Source organism: Protopterus annectens, chromosome 2.part2 (assembly GCF_019279795.1).
Source record: "Protopterus annectens isolate FY-2018-M chromosome 2.part2, PAN1.0, whole genome shotgun sequence".
Lineage (NCBI taxonomy): Eukaryota > Metazoa > Chordata > Ceratodontiformes > Protopteridae > Protopterus > Protopterus annectens.
The window spans coordinates 381,407,283-381,427,477 of record NC_056730.1 but is presented as its reverse complement, the minus strand read 5'-3'; the positions used below and the strand labels follow the sequence as shown (position 1 = coordinate 381,427,477).

The following is a 20,195-nucleotide window of genomic DNA, read 5'->3' as shown; positions in this document are numbered from 1 at the left end:
ATATTAATTCATTAGATCTTTCAATAAGTAAACCGGTTTATTTTAACCATCGTATGACGTTAGTACCTCTCAACTGTCCCTGATTTGACTGAAATTTTAGCTGCGTCCCTCTTAATCCCTCCTAAAACTGTACACGTTTGGATAAAAGGTAGTGAATTACATTTAATAAATAACTGCAAAAATTAAAGTTATAGAGTTATTTTACTTCAGAAAATGTATATTAATACCCAGTCACGTATTTTGTCAATATCTCAAGTTAATAGTACTAATATTTTAAAAGTGTCCCTGACTGTCCCTGATTAGTTCTGGATTTGTTCCTGATTCCGGTGAGACTTGTCCCTGATTTGTTGAGAGCTATTAATATGTGTTTCACATTTTGCCCATTTGTTGCAAATTATGATGGGTTGTGTTCCTCATTTTGGAGAGGGAATGTTGAGAGCCATCTATCCTTAATAATACTGCAATACGACGTTCGTTCTGTGTTTGAACGTTATTGATGTTTATTGTACACGCATAGTTGGAGGTTTCTGGAACAGAATCAGACTTGTCAAAAAATCAGGGTCTTTCAACTCTAAAACACCATAACAATGATAATTATGACTAATTTACCAAAATGAGAAATATTATCAGAAATCTGAACCTCTTTGCAGTTAATTATGAAGAAAGCTGGAAAAAATCAAGAATACATTTTGAAAATCGGGAACGTTTTTTTTTAATATTCATACGAATCGTCGATCCACGCTGATCGTTATTTACCGATGTATGAATTTTATAATGCCGGGCAGTATTAACTGACAGTATTTCCACATCTGCTGTAAATAATAAAACAACAAAACAGCAATAACAATAATAATGGTGATGTTGATGGTGGAGGTCGAGGGGCAGAGCTGATTCTGAGGCAGAATAAAGGACTTTTACCCAGATAAGATCTACGGCTGTTCTCTTTTATAATAGTGTATTCTTTTTGCTCCGTGGGCAAAGGTTCATAAAGTAAAGTTTAAGAATGTTGACTAACGTCTCATAATATGGCTTAATACTTACATTTCAAATTGCTCTAGAATGCTGCTTCTGTGCCGCAGTGAAAATCAATTGAAAGAAGTATTTAAAATATATACTCCCATCCATACCGCCCAACCTCTTAGGGCAATAAATCTGGACAAAACCATAAATAATGGGGGAAGAGGCCAAGAATAGGGACACTTTTTAAATATTACTCTTACAAACTTAGAAAGTTGATAGAATAACTGTTTTTGTGTACGCATCTGAAGGGTATGCGTAGAATAAGAGTGTTTTTGTGTACGCATCTGAAGACCATGCATAGAATAAGAGTGTTTTTGTGTACGCATCTGAAGGGTATGAAATCTGAAACTCAAAGGACTGTAATTGCTTTCGGAATTCACTCTTTAAGGACTTGGCAATGTTTTGTCAGCAAAAAAAAAAAATCACAGTTTTATGAAAATGGACCAAAAGTTTGAAACAAAAATCTGGACATTCTGCGAAAATCTGTACAATTGAGATGTACGCTCCCACCCCTTTTCCAAACATTACCCAAACTAACAGCACATCTGTGCTCGATTTAAGGTACTTACTCAAGGGCACATCCTAAGCTCCGTTTTCGATTACATCAAACTGATTACGTGGTTAGGCAATTTTGTATGTGAGTTATTAAGTGAGCTTTTCTGTATGTATTAGAGAAGGGTAGTAGTGTGTTGGCGTGTCGGTCCTGTATGTATGGCAAAATTTCGGTGAAACCGATTGGTTTTGTGTTTGTCTTTTTTTAAGAAGGCAGGCGTGGGTGCATACACAAAAGAAGGTCGGTTTAAGAGATCGAAGTTGAGACAAAGTGGAGATACAACAACAGACTTGCTGCATAGCTAGACTAGTTCCTGAGCTGGGAAGAGGAGTACCTTGTATCGGACTGGTGGTTGTGGCGGAGACGGAGAGGGTGGCCACTAGTACCAAGCTTCTGTTTCAGCTGAGGGGGGGACTATGGCGCTCAGAGCCAGAGCCCTCTATGACTTTAATTCAGAGAACCCAGGAGAAATTTCTGTGAAGGAGCATGAGATAGTTTCTATCTACAGTGAGCAGGATATCGAGGGATGGTTGGAAGGAATCAACTGCAGGGGAGAACGGGGTCTCATCCCAGCTTCATATGTCCAGATCCTGCGAGGCAACGAGCCAGCTTTCCTTAATAGTTGTGTTGTACCCGAAAACTGCTACCCCGCGGCGCCCCCCAGGTATGCTAATGTGCCGTCTTCCAGCTATGACTGTAGCTCTTTCCGAAGTCCCCAACCGGACTCCTTGCAGCCGCTGGTCCAGATAGCTGCATCTTCCAATTTATCCTACTCTGCTCCGCCACTGCTACATAGCAGCTCTTTGCAGCCAGGTCAGCCCCAAACAACAGGTCAGGGAGGCAGCGATGACGACTGGGATGATGACTGGGATGACAGTTCCACTGTGGCGGACGAACCGGGGGTGCTGCTGGGCTCCGGCATGGAGTTTGAAAGCAGTGGGGCGAGCAGGTACAGGATGTCCACTCGCTCGGATGCATCATCTGTGTCCCGGCTTAGCACCGGAGGCCAGCAGGCGGGCAAAGGTTCGGGTACAGTGGGTAGGAACCTCAACAGGTTCTCAACTTTTGTGAAGTCTGGTGGGGAGGCGTTTATCCTTGGTGAAGCAGCAGGCTTTGTCAAGGATGGGGACAAAATCTGTGTGGTGATGGGAAAATACGGCCCCGAATGGCAGGAAAACCCTTACCCCTTTTCGTGTTCAATTGATGATCCGACAAAGCAGACCAAATTTAAAGGGATGAAGAGTTACATATCCTACAAGCTGCTGCCTACTAGTACCAATATACAGGTGAACCGCAGATACAAACACTTTGACTGGCTGTATGCCCGGCTTGTTGAAAAATTTCCTGTGATTTCAGTGCCTCACATCCCAGAAAAACAAGCCACTGGACGGTTTGAAGAAGATTTCATTGCCAAGAGGAGAAAGGGTCTGGTCTGGTGGATGAATCATATGACTAGTCACCCTGTTTTGGCACAGTGTGATGTTTTCCGGCATTTTCTGACATGCATTGATGAAAAAGGATGGAAACAAGGGAAGAGGAAGGCGGAGAAAGACGACATGGTGGGGGCTAACTTTTTTCTGACTATCAGCATCCCTCCGAATATGTTAGATCTGCAAGAAGTGGAAAGTAAAGTAGATGGGTTTAAAACTTTCACCAAAAAGATGGACGACAGCGTTCTGCAGCTCAATAACACAGTCATCGAGTTTGCTAGAAAACAAGTTGCTGGCTTTAAAAAGGAGTATCAAAAAGTTGGTCATTCTTTTAAGTATCTTGGTCAAGCCTTTGAAATGGATCAGCAAGCCTTTTCTACAGGATTAAACCATGCTATTGCTTTCACTGCAGAAGCCTACGATAATATAGGAGAATATTTTGCTGAACAGCCCAAGCAGGACGTGGACCCCATTGTGGATTTGCTAGCTCTCTATCAAGGTCACCTTACAAATTTTCCTGATATAATTCATGTCCAGAAAGGTAATGCGTTTTTCGTTAATATTTTGTGTTTATAGCTGCAGCTCTTTTTTTTCTGTCAGAATTGACTCTGCTGCTCGAATTTCAGTAGTCTTAACTTAATTGTAATGTGAACTATTTTAAGTGGTTATGTTTTCAGCATGATCCGCTGGAGAATTTTTCTGTTTCCAGTAGTCAATAGCATATCTTAGGATGAAATTATTTTGCTGCTGAAGGTAAAATAGTTAACTAAGGTACGACAAGTTAGGAGGCAAGGAGTGCAAGTAGTAAAATGTTCAAGAGTTTTTGACTTGTAATAAAATAATATTCTAAAGAAATATGGAGAGGAGCTTTGTTCAGTCTCTGTGCAGTTTTGCTCTTGCAAATGTTGCATCTTAAGGACAGCTGGCTGATAATGAAGTGTAGGTTGTGTTTAAGCTGACATGAAGCCAGGCATTCTAAATGTAATTTTATGTATGCATTTAGTACCGATGAATGTGTGTTGTAGTATTTTCTTTAACAGATTGATATTCAAATATCATAGTAGTATGATTGATGGATTTTCTTCAGGTTTTGGTCAGATTGAAAAGGCAGTTGGTGTTGTCTTTGTTTTTTTGGGTAGATGTATGTTGTAAAAGTGTTTACAATCATCAGCTGTTACAAGGTGAGAAGTGAGGGGGTTGAAGTTTAGTCCATTTTGCGTCCCTCTAGAAATGCAACATTTTTTTTTTTTTTTGTGAGGAATTTTTAAAAACAATTCTAAAGGTTTCACACACAGCATGCAGATTTTATTAGGTTTATGTAACGTCTGTTTATGTTCCTCTTCAACAGTTGACTTCCAGAATGTCAGTAGGGAATTTTTTCTGTGTATGCTCCCTCCTAACACATGATTGTACAGTGTTTTCCTACACAAGTTGCTGTTTGTTGCTGTCTGGCTTGCTTACATGTTAACCTTGGTATTACGGTTATCTCCAAGCTCTGTTAACAAGGTCATGTACATGTTGAGGTTGTTCACTTCACTTGATTTACCCTGAAAGACTGATCAGTAGATGTCTTTTTGCTTCAATGACTGACCTTTATAAACTTTTAAGTTTTGAACCCAATTAAAGATGTAAAAAGGTTCTCGGTCATCTTTCTCATTCCATGTAATTTCATGCAAATGCATTTTAAGTACAGCATTTCATAAGGAGTGATAAATTACTTTGTGTAAAATCAGACTGTTTGTAATGTGCATTCGATGCAAAAAGATAGCTATACAATACAATGAGATGGGAAAATTTGGGGTGACTCTGATCAGGCTTTGTGTGTATAATAAAAACAATGTCTGTAATTATGATGTTAAATTGCTGTTAAAGGCTTTGGCAGGATTTGATAGCCTAGTTTAGAATTTCATCATAGACTGACACTATTTTTGTAGTGTTGAATGTCAACTTTTTATGTTTTGGTTTCTGTGTACACCAGATTGCTGTTTAAAAAAGATGTTCAGGTCTTCAAAAGTATTTGTGTTTTAGAATATTTTTTATTTTTGTTGTTTGCATGGTTAGAATATCTTTATCTAGATTTTTAAAATAGAAATGGTCTTATCACAGTGAAAAAGTATTTCTGTTCTATAACATTGCACAGCCTTTAGCAAAAAAATTCACCAAAGAGGCAACAACTGGGAACAAAATCTGTTTAATGGTGCTCCTGGTAGCTTGGCATACAGCCTTCAAGGACTAATACAAGCCACCAACCTTTCCCATTGCATTACAAAGCTACTCCAATTAGATACAACCATTCAATTTCCATTTCTTAAATGGAACACATCCTTCTAAGAGCCCCAACAAAACAACAATATACCCAAGCATATAGTGCAATGAAAAAGTATTTTCCACCTTACTGATTTCCATATTTTTTTGCATGTTTGTCACACTTAATGTTTGTCACACTTAAATGTTTCAGATCGTCAAACAAATGTAAATATTAGACAAGGATAACTCAAATGCAGTTTTTAAGTGATGATTTTATTTCAGTGTATTAGTACTAGGCTAACTGCCCTTGCGAGACATTTAAGCCTTGCCAATTATCCCTTGTGAGACCCTGCACCTTGCGTTTGTAAGGCAGACACCTTAACCATTAGGCTATCCACCCAGTAAGAAAAAAAACTATCCAAACCTGCATGGCCTTATGTGAAAAAGTAATTGCCCCCTAAATCTAATAACTGGTTGTACTACCCTTAGCAGCAACAATTGCAATCACACGTTTGCTATAACTTGCAATGAGTCTTTCACATCACTGTTGAGGAATTCTGGCCCACACTTGGCAGAATTGTTTTAATTCAGCCATATTGGAGGGTTTCCGAGTATGAATCACCTTTTTAAGGTCATGACACAGCATCTCAATTGGATTAAAGTATGGACTTTGACTAAACCACTCCAAAAGCTTGTTTTTTTAAGCCATTCAGAGGTGGACTTGCTGGTGTGTTTTGGATCATTGTCCTGCTGCAAAACCCAAGTGCACTTCAGCTTGAGGTCACAAACTGATGGCCAGACATTCTCCCTCAGGATTTTTTGGTAGAGAGCAGAATTCATGGTTCCATCAATCACAGCAAGTCATCCAAGTCCAAAAGCAGCCCCAGACCATCACCCTACCACCACCATGTTTGACTGCTGGCATGAAGTTCTTTTTCTGAAATGCTGTGTTACTTTTTACACCAGATGTAACGGGACGCACACCTTCAACGTTTGTTTCATCAGTCCACAGAATATTTTTCCAAAAGTCTTGGGGATTATCAAGATGTTTTCTGGCAAAAGTAAGACGAGCATTTATGTTCTTTTTGGTCTGCAGTGGTTTTCTCCTTGGAACTCTGCCATGCATGCCATTTTTGCCCAGTCTCTTTCTTATGGTTGAGTCATGAACACTGACCTTAACTGAGGCAAGTGAGCCCTGCAGTTCTTTATATGTTGTTCTGGGTACTTTTGTGACCTCTTGGATGCACTCTTGGGGTAAATTTTGTAGGCAAAGCCACTCCTGGGAAGATTCACCACTGTTCCATGTTTTCTCCATTTGTGGATAATGATTCTCAATGTGGTTTGCTGGAGTCCCAAAGCTTTAGAAATGACTTTGTAACCTTTTCCAGACTGATAGATGTCAGTTGCTTTGTTTCTCATCTATTCTGGAATTTCTTTAGATCGCGTCATGTCTTCCTTTTTGGGATCATTTGGCCTACTTCACTTTGTCTGACCGGTTCTATTTATGTGATCTCTTTGATTCGACAGGTCTGGCAGTAATCAGGCCTGAGTGTGGCTAGTGAAATTGAACTCTGCATTCCCAAAAATGTGATTAACCACACTAACTTCATGATTTAACAAGAGGGGCAATTACTTTTTCACATAGGGCTATGTAGGTTTGGATAGCTTTTTGTTCCTTAATAAATAAAATCCTCAGTTAAAAACTGCATTTTGCGTTTATTTGGGTTGTACTGCATTTTGTGTTTACTTGGGTTATCTTTGTCTGATCTGAAACATTTAAGTGTGACAAAAATGCAAAAAAGAAATAAGGAATCAGGAAGGGAGCAATTACGTTTTCATTGCACTGTATGTTCTTATAATAATATTTAAACATTTGAGTTAACTTTTAAATTCACACCTTTAGGTTTTATGGTATTATAATTCAAAATAAATCTACTTTCCATCTTTAAGACTAGCTAAAACATCAACACCTCTAGCAAGAAATGGTGAAGCCAGGATACTGAAGAAAAGACTGGCATCCAATCCCCCACGTGTATTAATAAAATGTTCTGCAACCAGACTATCTAAATTCCTATTTCTGATGTGACCCAAATGTTGCAGGATCCTCACCTTGACCATACGTTTAGTTTGTCTTGTATACTATCTCACAGGGGTGCATCCTTTTTTTGTCAGACAGATAAGGGAGGAAACTGGGTTATTTTTTTCGAAAGAATGATATAACAAGATGATTTTTATTTGTTAACTGAATCTGAGTATGGGAAATTATCTGGCAACCCCTTAGAACAATATAATGCTCAGTTAAAGGAGGTGCTTGAAAAAGGTGAAAGGCTTGTTTTTTTTTTCCTCAGACAGTGATGTTAACAAACTTTACATCAAGTTTCCTAAGGACCCTGTTTTCTTCGCCATCCCTAAAGTGCATAAAAGTTTGAAGCCCCAAGGAAGACCTGTTGTGGCAGGTGTGTTCTTTGTTTTGCAAAGTGTAGGTGTTTTGTTGGATTTTCATTTGAAGGGTTATTTATCTAAAATACTTTCCCATATTAAGTGTATGAATGATATTTGTCAAGAGATGAAGAAAATACACTGGTCAAAAGATTTGTATTGGGCAACAGTTGATATTGGAGCTTTGTACACTAATATAAAAAGGAGATGGGTGGGTGTGTGTGTGTGTGTGTGTGTGTGTGTGTGTGTGTGTGTGTGTGTGTGTGTGTGTGTGTGTGGGGGGGGTAGTAGTAAAGGATATGGTTTTCCTAAAAGACATTCTAGCCAGAATGTAGTAAATGAAAGAGAGGGAAATGAGTTATTTTTGTGACCAAATTTTCCCTTTTCCCTCACATTTTGGAGGGATTGGTGAATGATTTATGGCCAGTTTGTGATGAACGGCTGAAACATTTTCAACAAAAGTTGCATTTTCTTTTGGTAGATATTTGAATTTGAAGGAATTGTTAAATTTTAAGAAGGTTTTGATTAACAGAGCAGTTGTGGGGTCTTTTCCTTGTGGTAGATGTAAGGTTTGTTGCAGGATTAAGAATATTTCAGGAAGTAAAATTAATGGAAATGTTTTTGTACTTTGGGGAGGTTTTCATGCACTTTGTGTGTGGTGGTTTATATTATTGTGTGTGGATGTATCCCTGTGAGATGGTACATAGGACAAACTAAACGTATGGTTAAGGTGAGAATCCTTGAACACGTGGGCCACATTAGAAATAGGAATTTAGATAGTCCAGTTGCAGAATACTTTATTAATGTGCATTGGGGATCTCATGCTAGTCTTTTCTTCAGTATCCTGGCTACACCATTTCTTGCTAGTCTTTTAAGGATGGAAAGTAGATTTATTTTGAAATTCTAATACTATAAAACCTAAACGTATGAATTTAGAAGTAACTTAAATGTTTAAATGTTATTTATTATTATAAGAACATATGCTATGGTGTTTTTTGTTGGGGGTTCTTAGGGGGGATATGTTCATTTTAAGAAATAAACAAATTAAGGTGGTGGAAAAGAAACTCCAAAACCAAAAACCAAAAGAACTGCAAGTCCAACAGAAGAGCGGAGAGCAATAAGGTCTTAAAACACTATTTTATTTCGACCATGTAGCACAAAGCAAAAAACTATACCACGCTACACTGGTCGAAATAAAATAGTGTTTTAAGACCTTATTGCTCTCCGCTCTTCTGTTGGACTTGTAGTTCTTTTGGTTTTTCATTTAAGAAATGTTAATTGGATGTATCTAATTGGAATAACTTTGTAATGTAATGGGGAAAGTTGCTGGCTTGTATTATTCCTTGAAGGCTGTATGCTGAGGTACCAGAAGCACCATTAAACAGATTTTGTTCCCAGTTGCTGCTGCTTTGGTGAATTTTTCCTGTGCTGGTGTATTTTGATATTTCACAGCCTTTATTTAGTAAGCATTGTTTATTTAAGGATTGATGTATTTGCCATACTCCATGGAACCTGCAGATTATTGTGACATCTAAGCACAGTGAAACCCACTGAGTGTTATGGCATATAGACTCAGTGATAGTCTGACAAAAATCTCCAGCACTGTCTATTTCTGGCTGTTGGCTTACTTGAATGTTGTGCTTTCCACTGCTGAAGGGGTGAGAGCATGTACTAAAGGAGGATTAATATTTTGTGGTCTATTTTTAATTTTATTAGAGAGTATTTGGCTTATTTGCTCAGTCATTTATGAAAACAAAAGTTAGTACTGTCCTCGCTCTTTGTTGAACAAAGTGGCTGCAGTACCAAATGTAACAGAACAGCTAACGGATGGCGGCTGCACATGGTGATTTTGCAAATGCAGGTAGACTGATATGGAAGTGTTGGAATCATGAATAATAACTTCAGCTGCCTGTTGTGATTGCATCTTCTGCAGCATTTAGGTGTTGTGATGTGTAGTTGCATAATTTTTTTTAAAGCTATATATGCTTCAAACAGGTATTCACCGAATTTGCTGGCATATTCTATTCTAAGTAGTTGAAATGGGGCACTGTCAACAGTCTGAAAGTTATTGCCTGACTGTGAAAAGTGGAAGGATTGTCATAATGGTTAAGGTACCTCAAGTACAGGGTTTGATTCTGATCTCTGGTTGTTGGCTAGGCTTGTAATAGTCTGCAGACCGATAGCTTAGTATTTGCCTATGATACTGAAATGTGGTGAGTTGATTCAGGTGCAGATGAGCACACTTGTAACATGGGGTATCTGCCGTTTACTTACTGGTTATTTTGCAGAAGAAATGCTTTAAGGTGATACTGGTTACTGGGAATACTAATTTTGTTTGTTGGAAATTTTATGTTGAGGATATGCAGGGTGAGTAGAACTCCCACTCACCATGGTGTGGTATTATGACATTCTGAGCATATTGTTTGGCCGTGTCAACCCCCCTCCCCCCATAATGTTCAAAAGTATGTGACTTTTATATATGAGATCGGTTTCTGTTGTCAGGAAGTCTGTTTAAAGCTGGCTTATTTGATTGCATTGTTGTAGTGTGTATCAAGAGCCTTGATCATTTTGATAGAACTGCTGAAAACTGTTCTGTGTAGTATTTTAACAATACACATTTTTTTATTTATCATTCGTTCATCAGGTAAGTGAACTGGTCTGAACTTTTTCAACAATGATCATGGCCATTAAGCAGAGACAAAATGATACAGTACATAAATCCTATAACAATAGTAACATAATATGACGGCATATATTTCATAGTGAGAGACACAAAGTAACACAGTACAGTGTAGAAATCCTGCAACAGCAGTAACATCAAATGTGAATCTACAGCCTTTTGTTATGAGGAAACAGAGCATGCATGCTCGCGTTGTTTCAGGTCAATAATGCAGTAGTATTATATAAACTTTCTAACATAGTAAATTCTACGCGAGTCTCGACAAGAAGTTTCGTTCTCTGGAAGCGCTCCTCACCCTAGTGAATGTTGACATCTGTGCAGTTACTGGGACATGCTTAAAGCTGTAGAAAGCACCCCTGCAGTACAAGGCTATAATGCCTTCTATACAATTAGACCAGCTACTATACAAGAAGGGATAAGAGGTGCATTAATCTACATAAAAAAATAAGCACACCTCAAGATTGGTCAAACAATATGACATGCTTGAGATACTTCATGTCCAGCTAACACTTGGTAAAGTCCAATACCATATCTTTGCTAGGTATAGGCACCCGCCTGTGACCCAAGATAACCATACCACATACTTGAATGTACTGGAGTCACTCACAATTCAGCCCAACACCATATTAATAGGTGATTTCAACTATCCCACCTTAAACTGGGATACATACACAACCATTAACTGTAGTCTCAAAGACTCCTGGATTTTGTCAATGCAAACCCCATGAAACAGCTAGTCTGCACATCTTCTAGGGGTGCCAGTGCACTGGATCTTGTAGTTGCAAATATGAAGGAACATTGCAACCCCTCCCCCCGTGTAATGTACTGACTGATCAGATCACAAGTGGTCGCCTTTAAAATAAATATAAAGGCTGAACTCCGGCAAACCCCAGAACCTTTAAGAACTTTTTACTGACTACTTCATATTAAGTGATGGCATAGCTAAACTCCAAGCACCTCACACTCGGAACATGGAGGCCTTTACGGAAGATTTAATGAAAACTGTGTGCAAGCAGTACCAAACTGGAATAAATTCAGGCCAGACGCAAAAAAACAAGCCCCCCTTGTTGGACCCCCAGTATAAATAGACTGTACAACAAATGAAAGGAAAATCCTGTCCAAAAATAGGAGGGGCTATTGCCAGAAGACAAAACTCAACAAGTAACTTGGGATGGGGGCTAATCAAGTCCACAAAAGCCAACTTCCAGGCAAAAATAGTCTCCTAGGCTGAAGATAACCATAAGACATTTTCAGTTATATAAACAACCTTTGAAAGGGATGCCCAGCAGTGTGCTGAACTAATAGTAAATAGAACTTCCTATACCAGGCCAGTGAAATGTAGCAAGTTTGCTGCTTGATATGGCTCCATTTTGACTTTCAGTCCCCCCCCCCCCCCCCCCCAGAAACATACTCTACCATTTCTCCCCCAAGTATCACTGAAGAGCAGGTCTTCATTGTACTCTCTAGAACTGAAAACAGTGCATCAGTGGATCCTGAAAATATCCCAGGGTTCCTTCTAAAATGTCTTGAAACATGACCTGTCAGACCCATTTGAACTCTGTTCAACCACAGCTTCTGGACAGGCTTCATCATTAGAAATGTAAGAGTTCAATGGTCATGCCTGTACACAAATGTGGTCCACCAACAGACACCAGGATCTATAGACCCATAAGTTTGACTAGTCTTACATGCAAGACCATGGAAATAATTATGGTGGCCCTCATAAAGACCTAGGACATTTTCAAACACTTCCATCCTAGTTTGGTTTTGTCAAGGGCAGGTCATGCCTATTAAACTTGATGGACTTCTTTGAGAAGGTCACTAGAGCCATTGATGAGGGCAGAATGGCACATACTGCCTACCTTGACCTGACAAAGGCATTTGACACAGTACCTCACATGGGCATTATGGACAGACTTACAAATTTGGGTATAAATCCATATGTTAACTGATGGATGGCTCACAGGACACAAATTAGGATGGGAGAATTCATCTCCACCAAGAGGCATGTTACTGGTGGTGTCAAGCAGAGCTTGGTATTGGGACCTCTCCTGTATACTTTTCTAAAGTCAAGGAAATGTAGAGGGCCTTTGGCTAACCAAATTTGCTGTCGTTGGGTGCAGTCATTGAATCCCCCAGAGATTAAGATATCCTCCAGGAGAACCTGACACAAATAACTGGTGCCAGAACCATTGCCTAAAATTCAGTGCAAAAAAATGCATACTTATACCCTTTGGGAAGACACCCACCCCTGTAAATTACAACATTGATAATGCTCCCCAAAATAGACTTGGGAACTTGAGTTGACAATAACCTGAACTTCACCACGTGACCATAGTAGTGAGAAAATCTTTCTGTATGGCACAACTTATATGTTGGGGCATGGCATCCAAATCTGAGATCATAAATCCTCTGTACTCTGCCCTAACTAGACAAATAAATATAATGCACCCTTTGGCATGTATTTGAGCAGGCATTTGTAACAGTTGGAGCAGCCATAGAGGTTCTTCACTAAATGAATACAAGATGTAAATATGTTCTATGCAGATGATCTCGAAGTCTTGTCCCTGTACTGGGTCTCCTACAGACTACTGAGGGGCAATCTATGCCAGAGTTACAAGCCATTCTCTGATCCAGCCCTGATGGATTTGGTATGCATTCAAAAGTAAACAGCTTAAGAATTACTCGCTCTATGGATCCAAACCTCTTCCATAAACAAAACATGTTTGAGGGACAGGTATTTCCCATTCCGGAGAAACGGAGCTCTTCCCTAAGTCTATTCAAATACAAATTGGTCCAATGGATGGGAAACCACAAATTCACCCCAGGATTGTTGCCTGTGGCTGTTAAGGACAGGGGCAGTTTGTAGACACCCTAAGGTGTAGGCATTTACGAAAGCCTTTCTAACTTTTAAGCATTGAAAATTGGGGTATGAATGTCTAGGTTTAAAAAGGTTCTAGGGCCGTTGGCCATAGTAACCTCCTGTGTTTGTGCGTGTGTGTAGTAGAAAATTATGCAAATTCCTAATACAAAGCAATCATTTTGCATCTTACTTTTAACACCTTTAATAACATTTTCACATGTATATATTTTTTTACTTTGTTTTAAAAAACATTATCACTTTGTATACGTCTTGTATGTTTTTTACAGTGTCTACAATATTTTGATTTTTAAAGCACCTACTACAACACGTATATACACTCTGCATTTATTTACTTCAAAATCCTAGCATAACTGATGTTCTTACATTTGCAGCTGCAATATTTGTAACATATGGAACTCCTGCCATGAAAGCCCGATGTCCACCCAGTTTTCTAAAGCCTAGTGTTGCTTTAAGGTATGTCAAACATCATCCAAATGCTCCTTGCATAGCTTGGGGCATAAAGGTGACGTTCAGGTGTACCATCCTCAGAACTTCTTTGCCCCCCAGTCCGAACATTTCTTTTAACTGTTGGTCTGTTTCCCTACATCTCTTATCAGTCAGTTTGGATGTATTTTCATTCTCTGGCAAATGCCTACGTCTGTTTGCTGAAGTCTGAGCCATTACAGATAAGTACCCCATTGGGGATTATTTATTTTTGTACAGTTAGGGGGTTAATATCCAGGAAGGGTAAATGCCCGTGCTGGAGACAGATTCCCCATAAAGACCACCTTGATAAGTTTTTTCTTTGCCTAGGAACTTCTTGTGACCATTCATCTTGTTTGATTTGTCAGGCGTTCATCCTGAAAATCCTTCCTTCATAGTATGCTTTTTTCCCTAGCCTTGTTTCTTGGGAACCATCATCTTAAGCTTCTCTCTAAAGATACAGTGGAAGGAACTTCTCGCCCTGAGGGTCAGCCATCGGGGAAGAAGAATGTGAAAAAGGTAAGACCAGAATCTTCCACTGTGTTTCTCCTGAGGTCATTACAAACCCGGAGGCTCACCTGGCTGTGTTGTCTTTCTCAACCTCAATCAGGTTGGAAGCTGGGGAGAGTCTGGCTGGCAGCACATCTGACGAGGCTTTCCAGACATCCATTTCGGACATTCAGGGAAGTTGTTTTGTTTCTGAGGGGCTGGGGGGGGGGTTCTGCAGATTTAGTTAGGGAAGAGCCTCCAATATAAAAGCAGCTTCACACTTTGAGAAACCAATGACTTTCTTTAAGTTTTATGTAAAAAAACAGCTTTATTGGACCAATGGAAACGATGCTAAAACCACATAGCATTTCTGTCATTGTGCAAGCACTTCATCAGATGCTATCCCAGTTTAATTTCCTTCTTTTATATTAATTAGTTCATGACATCATTTTGTCAGGGTAACCAATTAATACAAAAATGATTAGCGTTAAAAGGGTAATCATTGTTTCATGAAAAATTTTCCCATAAAGGCATGTCTTTAAAAACTCATTCTTTAATAAAACAAAGGTTTATTCTGTGCACTCTTCATAATAATAATAACCGTAACCTTTCCTGAAATGAAAATGTGGAATTATCTACCGATTCTAAAATCCAGAAATAATTTTCTAATAAAAAAATAGTATCAATCAAATTTAACAAAAGCGCCTTGAGAGAAAGGACAGTTTAACTAAATGTGTATATTATTGAATATAATAATATATGAACATGCTTTATAAAATATATGAGTAACATATTTAAAATAATTTTGCCATAGTTTAAAAAAAATTATATATAGCCAAAATAGTCAATACACTTTCAGTGTCTTTATAAAAACCTAAATTTTGCAATCTGGCTGCTCGCTCTTAATTTCAATACAGGCACTAGAAAAATATTCTCATTCAGACAAGAGGGTCTGTTAGTTTCATGTATTAATTGCCAAGAGACTTCCCTATATTCTAATTTTGTTTCCCAAAGACCCCCCCCCCCCACAGGTGTACTGGGGAACCTCCTCTAGTACAAAAAACTGAAATGGCACTTGATTACAAGTGAGAGTATGTTATACAGAGTGTTTTTATAATCCTTCCTTTTAATGTCATAAAGGTGCTCGTATATTCTTTTTTGAGCATACTCTCCATTTTCCCACACAAAATGTACAACATTTTATGCATAAAGCTAGGGATACTAATCTTTTACTGTTTGAATGTTTGTTACTATAAATATATTCATTCCTGTTGGGAATGTATACATGCTCACTACTAAATGTATGTGAACATACACCTCCCACATTTGAAGGTTCCTAATTTAAGAACTATTGCTGCATTTTCTACTTTCTAAAATGTCCTTGATGTTAAAACCTTTTCTATATGTGCATCTTATAGGGTTCATAAATAACCCTTCCAAATCTGAAAACCTAGAGAACATGTTAACAGTTTTTATCTATAATATTTCTAATCACCTGTGCTTCTGAATTATAATTCATAATAAATACTTTGTGATCCTCCTATTTCATCTAGTTCGTTAGACAATCAGATTTCACAGGAAACTAATGCTAATATAAATATTCATATTCTGTCTTCCAGTAATAGAACATTTATTGGATCTACCTTCTTTAACTTCTGAAATGACGTTAAGTTTCTCAGGATATTTTCCTTCTAAACACATTTTATTTCAGCTTTTCACATTCTGTTAGAAAGTCCATCTCTTCAGAAACCATACTGGAGATTCTACTTCTTTACTGTACCCCTTTATTGTTTACTGGGGTGTGCACTAGTGTAATGAAAGTAGGAATTCAAAAAGGATCCAGATAATTTACATGCTCATAGGATTTGTAGGTAAATCTCAAACTCTGTAGTCCCTTCTATGTATTGAAGGAATTCCTTAAGGACATCCTCACTGCTGTTTTTTAAGTAAAATTTGAAGAAAGAGTATGTGGTTCCTCCAAGTGTGAAGCTGCTTTTATATTGGTGGTTTGTGGTTGCTTTTATCACATTTTTTACCTCCCAATTTATTTGTACAGGTTTTCTAGGGTGCCTGAGGATTGTAACTTTTTGTACAAATGTCCTGCTGTTGACTCCTCTGTGGTGTCTGTAGCCTCTGATAAGCCATCTCAATTGCGTCTTTTTCCCAAGTTATTGCCTTCTGACAAGGATATCAGAACTATGGAAAGGTTGGGTAAAGAAGGTTTACACCTGCTACCCGGGCTTTTAGGGCTAATTAATTGTCAGACCCATATGTCTAGATATGTGTTGGTTCTTTCTCAGGCTTGTCAGCTTTTTTTCTGATCTTCAAGACTGAGTAAGTCTTCTGCTCTTTCCTTGCTAGGAACTTCCTCTCAAGTAGTTCATCAGTCTATCAAATGCAATTATGATACACCGCGGTGGTGCAGCAGTTAGCGTTGTTGCCTCACAGCAAGATGTTCCCCAGTTCGATCCTCAACTGGGGTGCCTTCTGTGCGGAGTCTGCATGTCCTCCCTGTGGTCGCGTGGGTTTCCTCCAGGTGCTCCGGTTTCCTCCCACATCCCAAAGACATGCTGTAGATGGATTGGACACTAAATTGGCTGTAGGCATGTGTGTGTGTGTGTGTGTGTGGGCCTTTTGTGGAAGGTTAGGTGCCGGGCTGGCAACTCGCCACCGTAAAACTCCACTGCCAATCATGAGCAGACAGGCAGACAGGTGATCTGCTATGGCGACCCCTAACCAGGAAAAAGCCGAAAGAAGAAGATGCCTCTTCTAGAGCTGGTGCTTTTGGTTCAGTGCTTAGGCTTCAACCTTTACCTGATGATGATGTTAAGGCTGTTAATGGATGCTCCTTTGGATAATAAACTTTTGTTTAGGGAAGCAGCTACTGGCTTGTTTTAAAGGGAAGTCCTTAAAGGAGCTAAAACACATGTTTTTCTCCTGTGCCTAAATTTCAGAGAAACTACCCTTCTAAGCCAGCCTTTGTTCTTGGACCATCTCGCCTTTCTGCTAAAGGTAAAAAGGGTGGCAAATGGCCTCCTTTCTTGACAAACCAAGTGCTGTATGACTGTCCATCTCTTCCCAGCCACATTCCTCTTTCTCTTTCTGTTTGACTTCAGATCACTCAGGATTCTTGGGGTCTGACAGTCATCCCTCAGGAGTACTTCATGGTGTGGATATCCTGTCCTCCCTTTATGGGCATTCCTTAGCCTCCTTGAGAACAACTTCCTTTTTTTTCTCCAGAGGTTCTTCAAGAGCTCTTGTCTCAGGGTGCTATTCAAGAAGTGTCTGCGTCCCAAAGGGGGAAGAGATTTTACTCCAAGAATTTTCTGGGCACTAGAAACAGAAGGCATGTGGAGACCAATTCTAGCTTCTCTCATCTGAACACTTTTTTGAAGGCGCTTTCCTTTCTAATGTTGTCCCTTCAGAATCCGTTTCCTGTCTCGCTCCCTCGGGCCAGTTTGGAGTCTCTGGATCTCAAGGATGCTTCTCTTCATATTTTGATCCATCCTCTTTTTCAGGAAATGTTTTCATTTCTCTGTTGCTTTGCCCTTTGGCTTTTGTACTGCCCCAAGAGTGTTAACGAAATGCCTTGCTCCTGTAATTGCTTTTTGCAGGCTACAGGGGATCTAAATATTTCCTTACTTGGATGATCTGATTCAGGCATCCTCTCCAGAGATCCTTTTGCAAAATCTTCATTTATTTCCCTTCTTCAGGGCCTGGGGTTCACTATAAACTTCAAAACGTCTTCTCTGACCCCTTCTCAGGATCATGTCTTTCTGGGTTGCAGTATTTAGTCAGTGCCAATGCTGGCATCCCCTGCCTCTTCCAAAGGCCTTAAACTCTCATTTCTTAACTCTTTCTGCCCTGGCCTCCATTACAGCCATGGGGTTTCTGAGAGCTTTTGGTTTCATGGCTTCCACTATTCCAATGCTCTGTCTAGCCAAACTCCACATGAGGAAGTTAGTGGTTTCTGAATTCAGAGTGGCTTCAACATGGACATTCTCCATTCTTTAGTAGTTCCTCCTCTTCTTTGTTTTAAGACAGAACTTCAGTGGTGGATCCAGCAGTTGTCTCTGAATCCAGGGATCCCTTTTCATCCCCCTCTTACCTCTCAGAAACTGTTCACAGATGCTTCAGATGTGGGATGGACAATTACATTTGGCTCCCTGAAGGTACAGGGGGTGAGGTTGCCTTGTCAGCAGAAGGAGCACTTCAGCATAAGAGAGATGAGAGCTCTTAGGCTGGCTCTTCATGCCTTACATCCTCTCTTTTTCTCTGGGGCCTCTCGAGGTATTCACAAGCAATGGGGGGGGGGGCAAGATCTTACCTTCTTTGCCGGCTGGCACTTCTGGTATGGAATCTTGCTGTCAAGTATCATTTGACTGTTCAGGCAGTTTATATCCCTTCAAATCAGAGCATTGTAGCAGGCACTCTGAGCAGGTCCTTCACCCAATCCCATGAATGAATCCTTCACAGGGATGTGTTTCTGGACATTGCCCACCAGTGGGATACTCCTCATGTAGATCTGTTTGGCTCCCCTCTGGACAGACAACTTCTGTTTTGTGCCAGAGTCCCAAGTCCTTTGGTGTGGAAGGTGGACAGCTTCTCAAGTGGATGTTTCTTTATGCATTCCCTTCTCATTCTGAAAGTCCTGTTCATGATTCAACCAGATGCTCCCAAAATCTTGTTGGCGACTCCCTTTTGGCTGTGACAGCACTGGTTTCCTTTTCTTCTGCATCTAGTCAAGAGCAGTCATCACAAGTTACATCTCAGGGTGGATCTAGTCACACAAAACAAGAGATTTCTCCTCTATCCCCTCCTGTCCACGCTTCAACTGACACTGTGGGTGATAGGGTTTTGATTCCTATTTTCTAAGGACATGCTGCAGGAGGCCAGGAAACGTACTACTAGGAAATCCTACTTATCCAAAATGGAAGAGATTTTCTGTTTGGTGCCTCTCATAACCTGGACCCACTTACTGTGGATGTTCTTTGGTTCGGTCTTATTTGTGAGTTGCTCAGTGCTTGTTTGGCTTCTTCTTTTACGGCCCACCTATCCGCTGTCTCTGCTTGTCTGCCTTTAGCTCTTCCTTTAGCTTCTAGATTTGGAGGCTAAACAATTTCTAAAAGGCGTCCTTAATGTTAGAGCTCCCAGAAAGCCTGTTCATCCTCCCTGGGATCTTAATTTTGATTTGGTGAAACTGACTCAGGCTCCCTTTGAGTCTGCTGCTTCAGCTTCCTTGAAACATTGTTTTTGGAAGATTTTTTTTTTTCAGCTCTTACTTCTGCCAGATGAGTTGCAAGCCCTAATGGCTTGTCGTCCTCTCTGGATTTTCCATGAGGATAGTGTGTCCTTGTGTACTAATTTTCCTTTTATGCCGAAGATGGTTAATGAGTTGTCACTTAATCAGTGTAATTTGCCTACTTTTTTCCCCTCTTTTCAATCTGGCAGTGAGAGGGTGCTGCATACTTTGGATGTGCATAGACAACTCAGATTTTATTTGGATAAGACTAAGGCTATTAAAAAATCTGATCAGTTTTTTTCATCCTAGGTCTTTAGTATTAGCTGTATCCAAGCAAACAATTTCTACTTGGATTTCAAAGGCTATTTCTTTTTGTTACATATGTTAAGTGCTTTCCTTTTTCTGTAAAGGCTCATTCTACTCTAGAGCTGTGGCTTCTTCTGGTGCTTTTTTCAAGGGCTTAGATGCTAATTCTATTTTTGAAGCAGCTACCTGAACATCTGTACATTTATCAAACACCACAAGTTGGATGGTATCTCCAGAGCTAGAGCTGGTTTTGCTGTGGCCATGGGCTCTGCTACTCCTTCCTCCTCCCAAGTTTCTTATTGAGCTTTGGACTCTCTTGTATGATATGAATACTACAGTGGTGAAGCCAAGGACATAGTATGGTTGTGTACAATCCTACATAACAGTAGATGTCCTTGGCTTCACCACTGCAGTATTCACTCCCTTGCTTCGTCCCCCTAGTC

The 20,195-nt window shown here is 39.7% G+C and overlaps 1 protein-coding gene across 1 annotated transcript in view; it reads left to right on the top strand.

Moving 5' to 3' along the window:
• Window positions 1–1,620: 1,620 nt before the first annotated feature.
• The window catches only part of SNX18 (sorting nexin 18), a 201,912-nt gene continuing 183,337 nt past the window's right edge, over window positions 1,621–20,195 (top strand). The window contains exon 1 of the mRNA XM_044063908.1: window positions 1,621–3,544. Within this exon, the coding sequence (XP_043919843.1) occupies window positions 1,990–3,544 (1,555 nt within the window). The 5' untranslated portion in view covers window positions 1,621–1,989. The remainder of the gene's footprint in view (window positions 3,545–20,195) is intronic.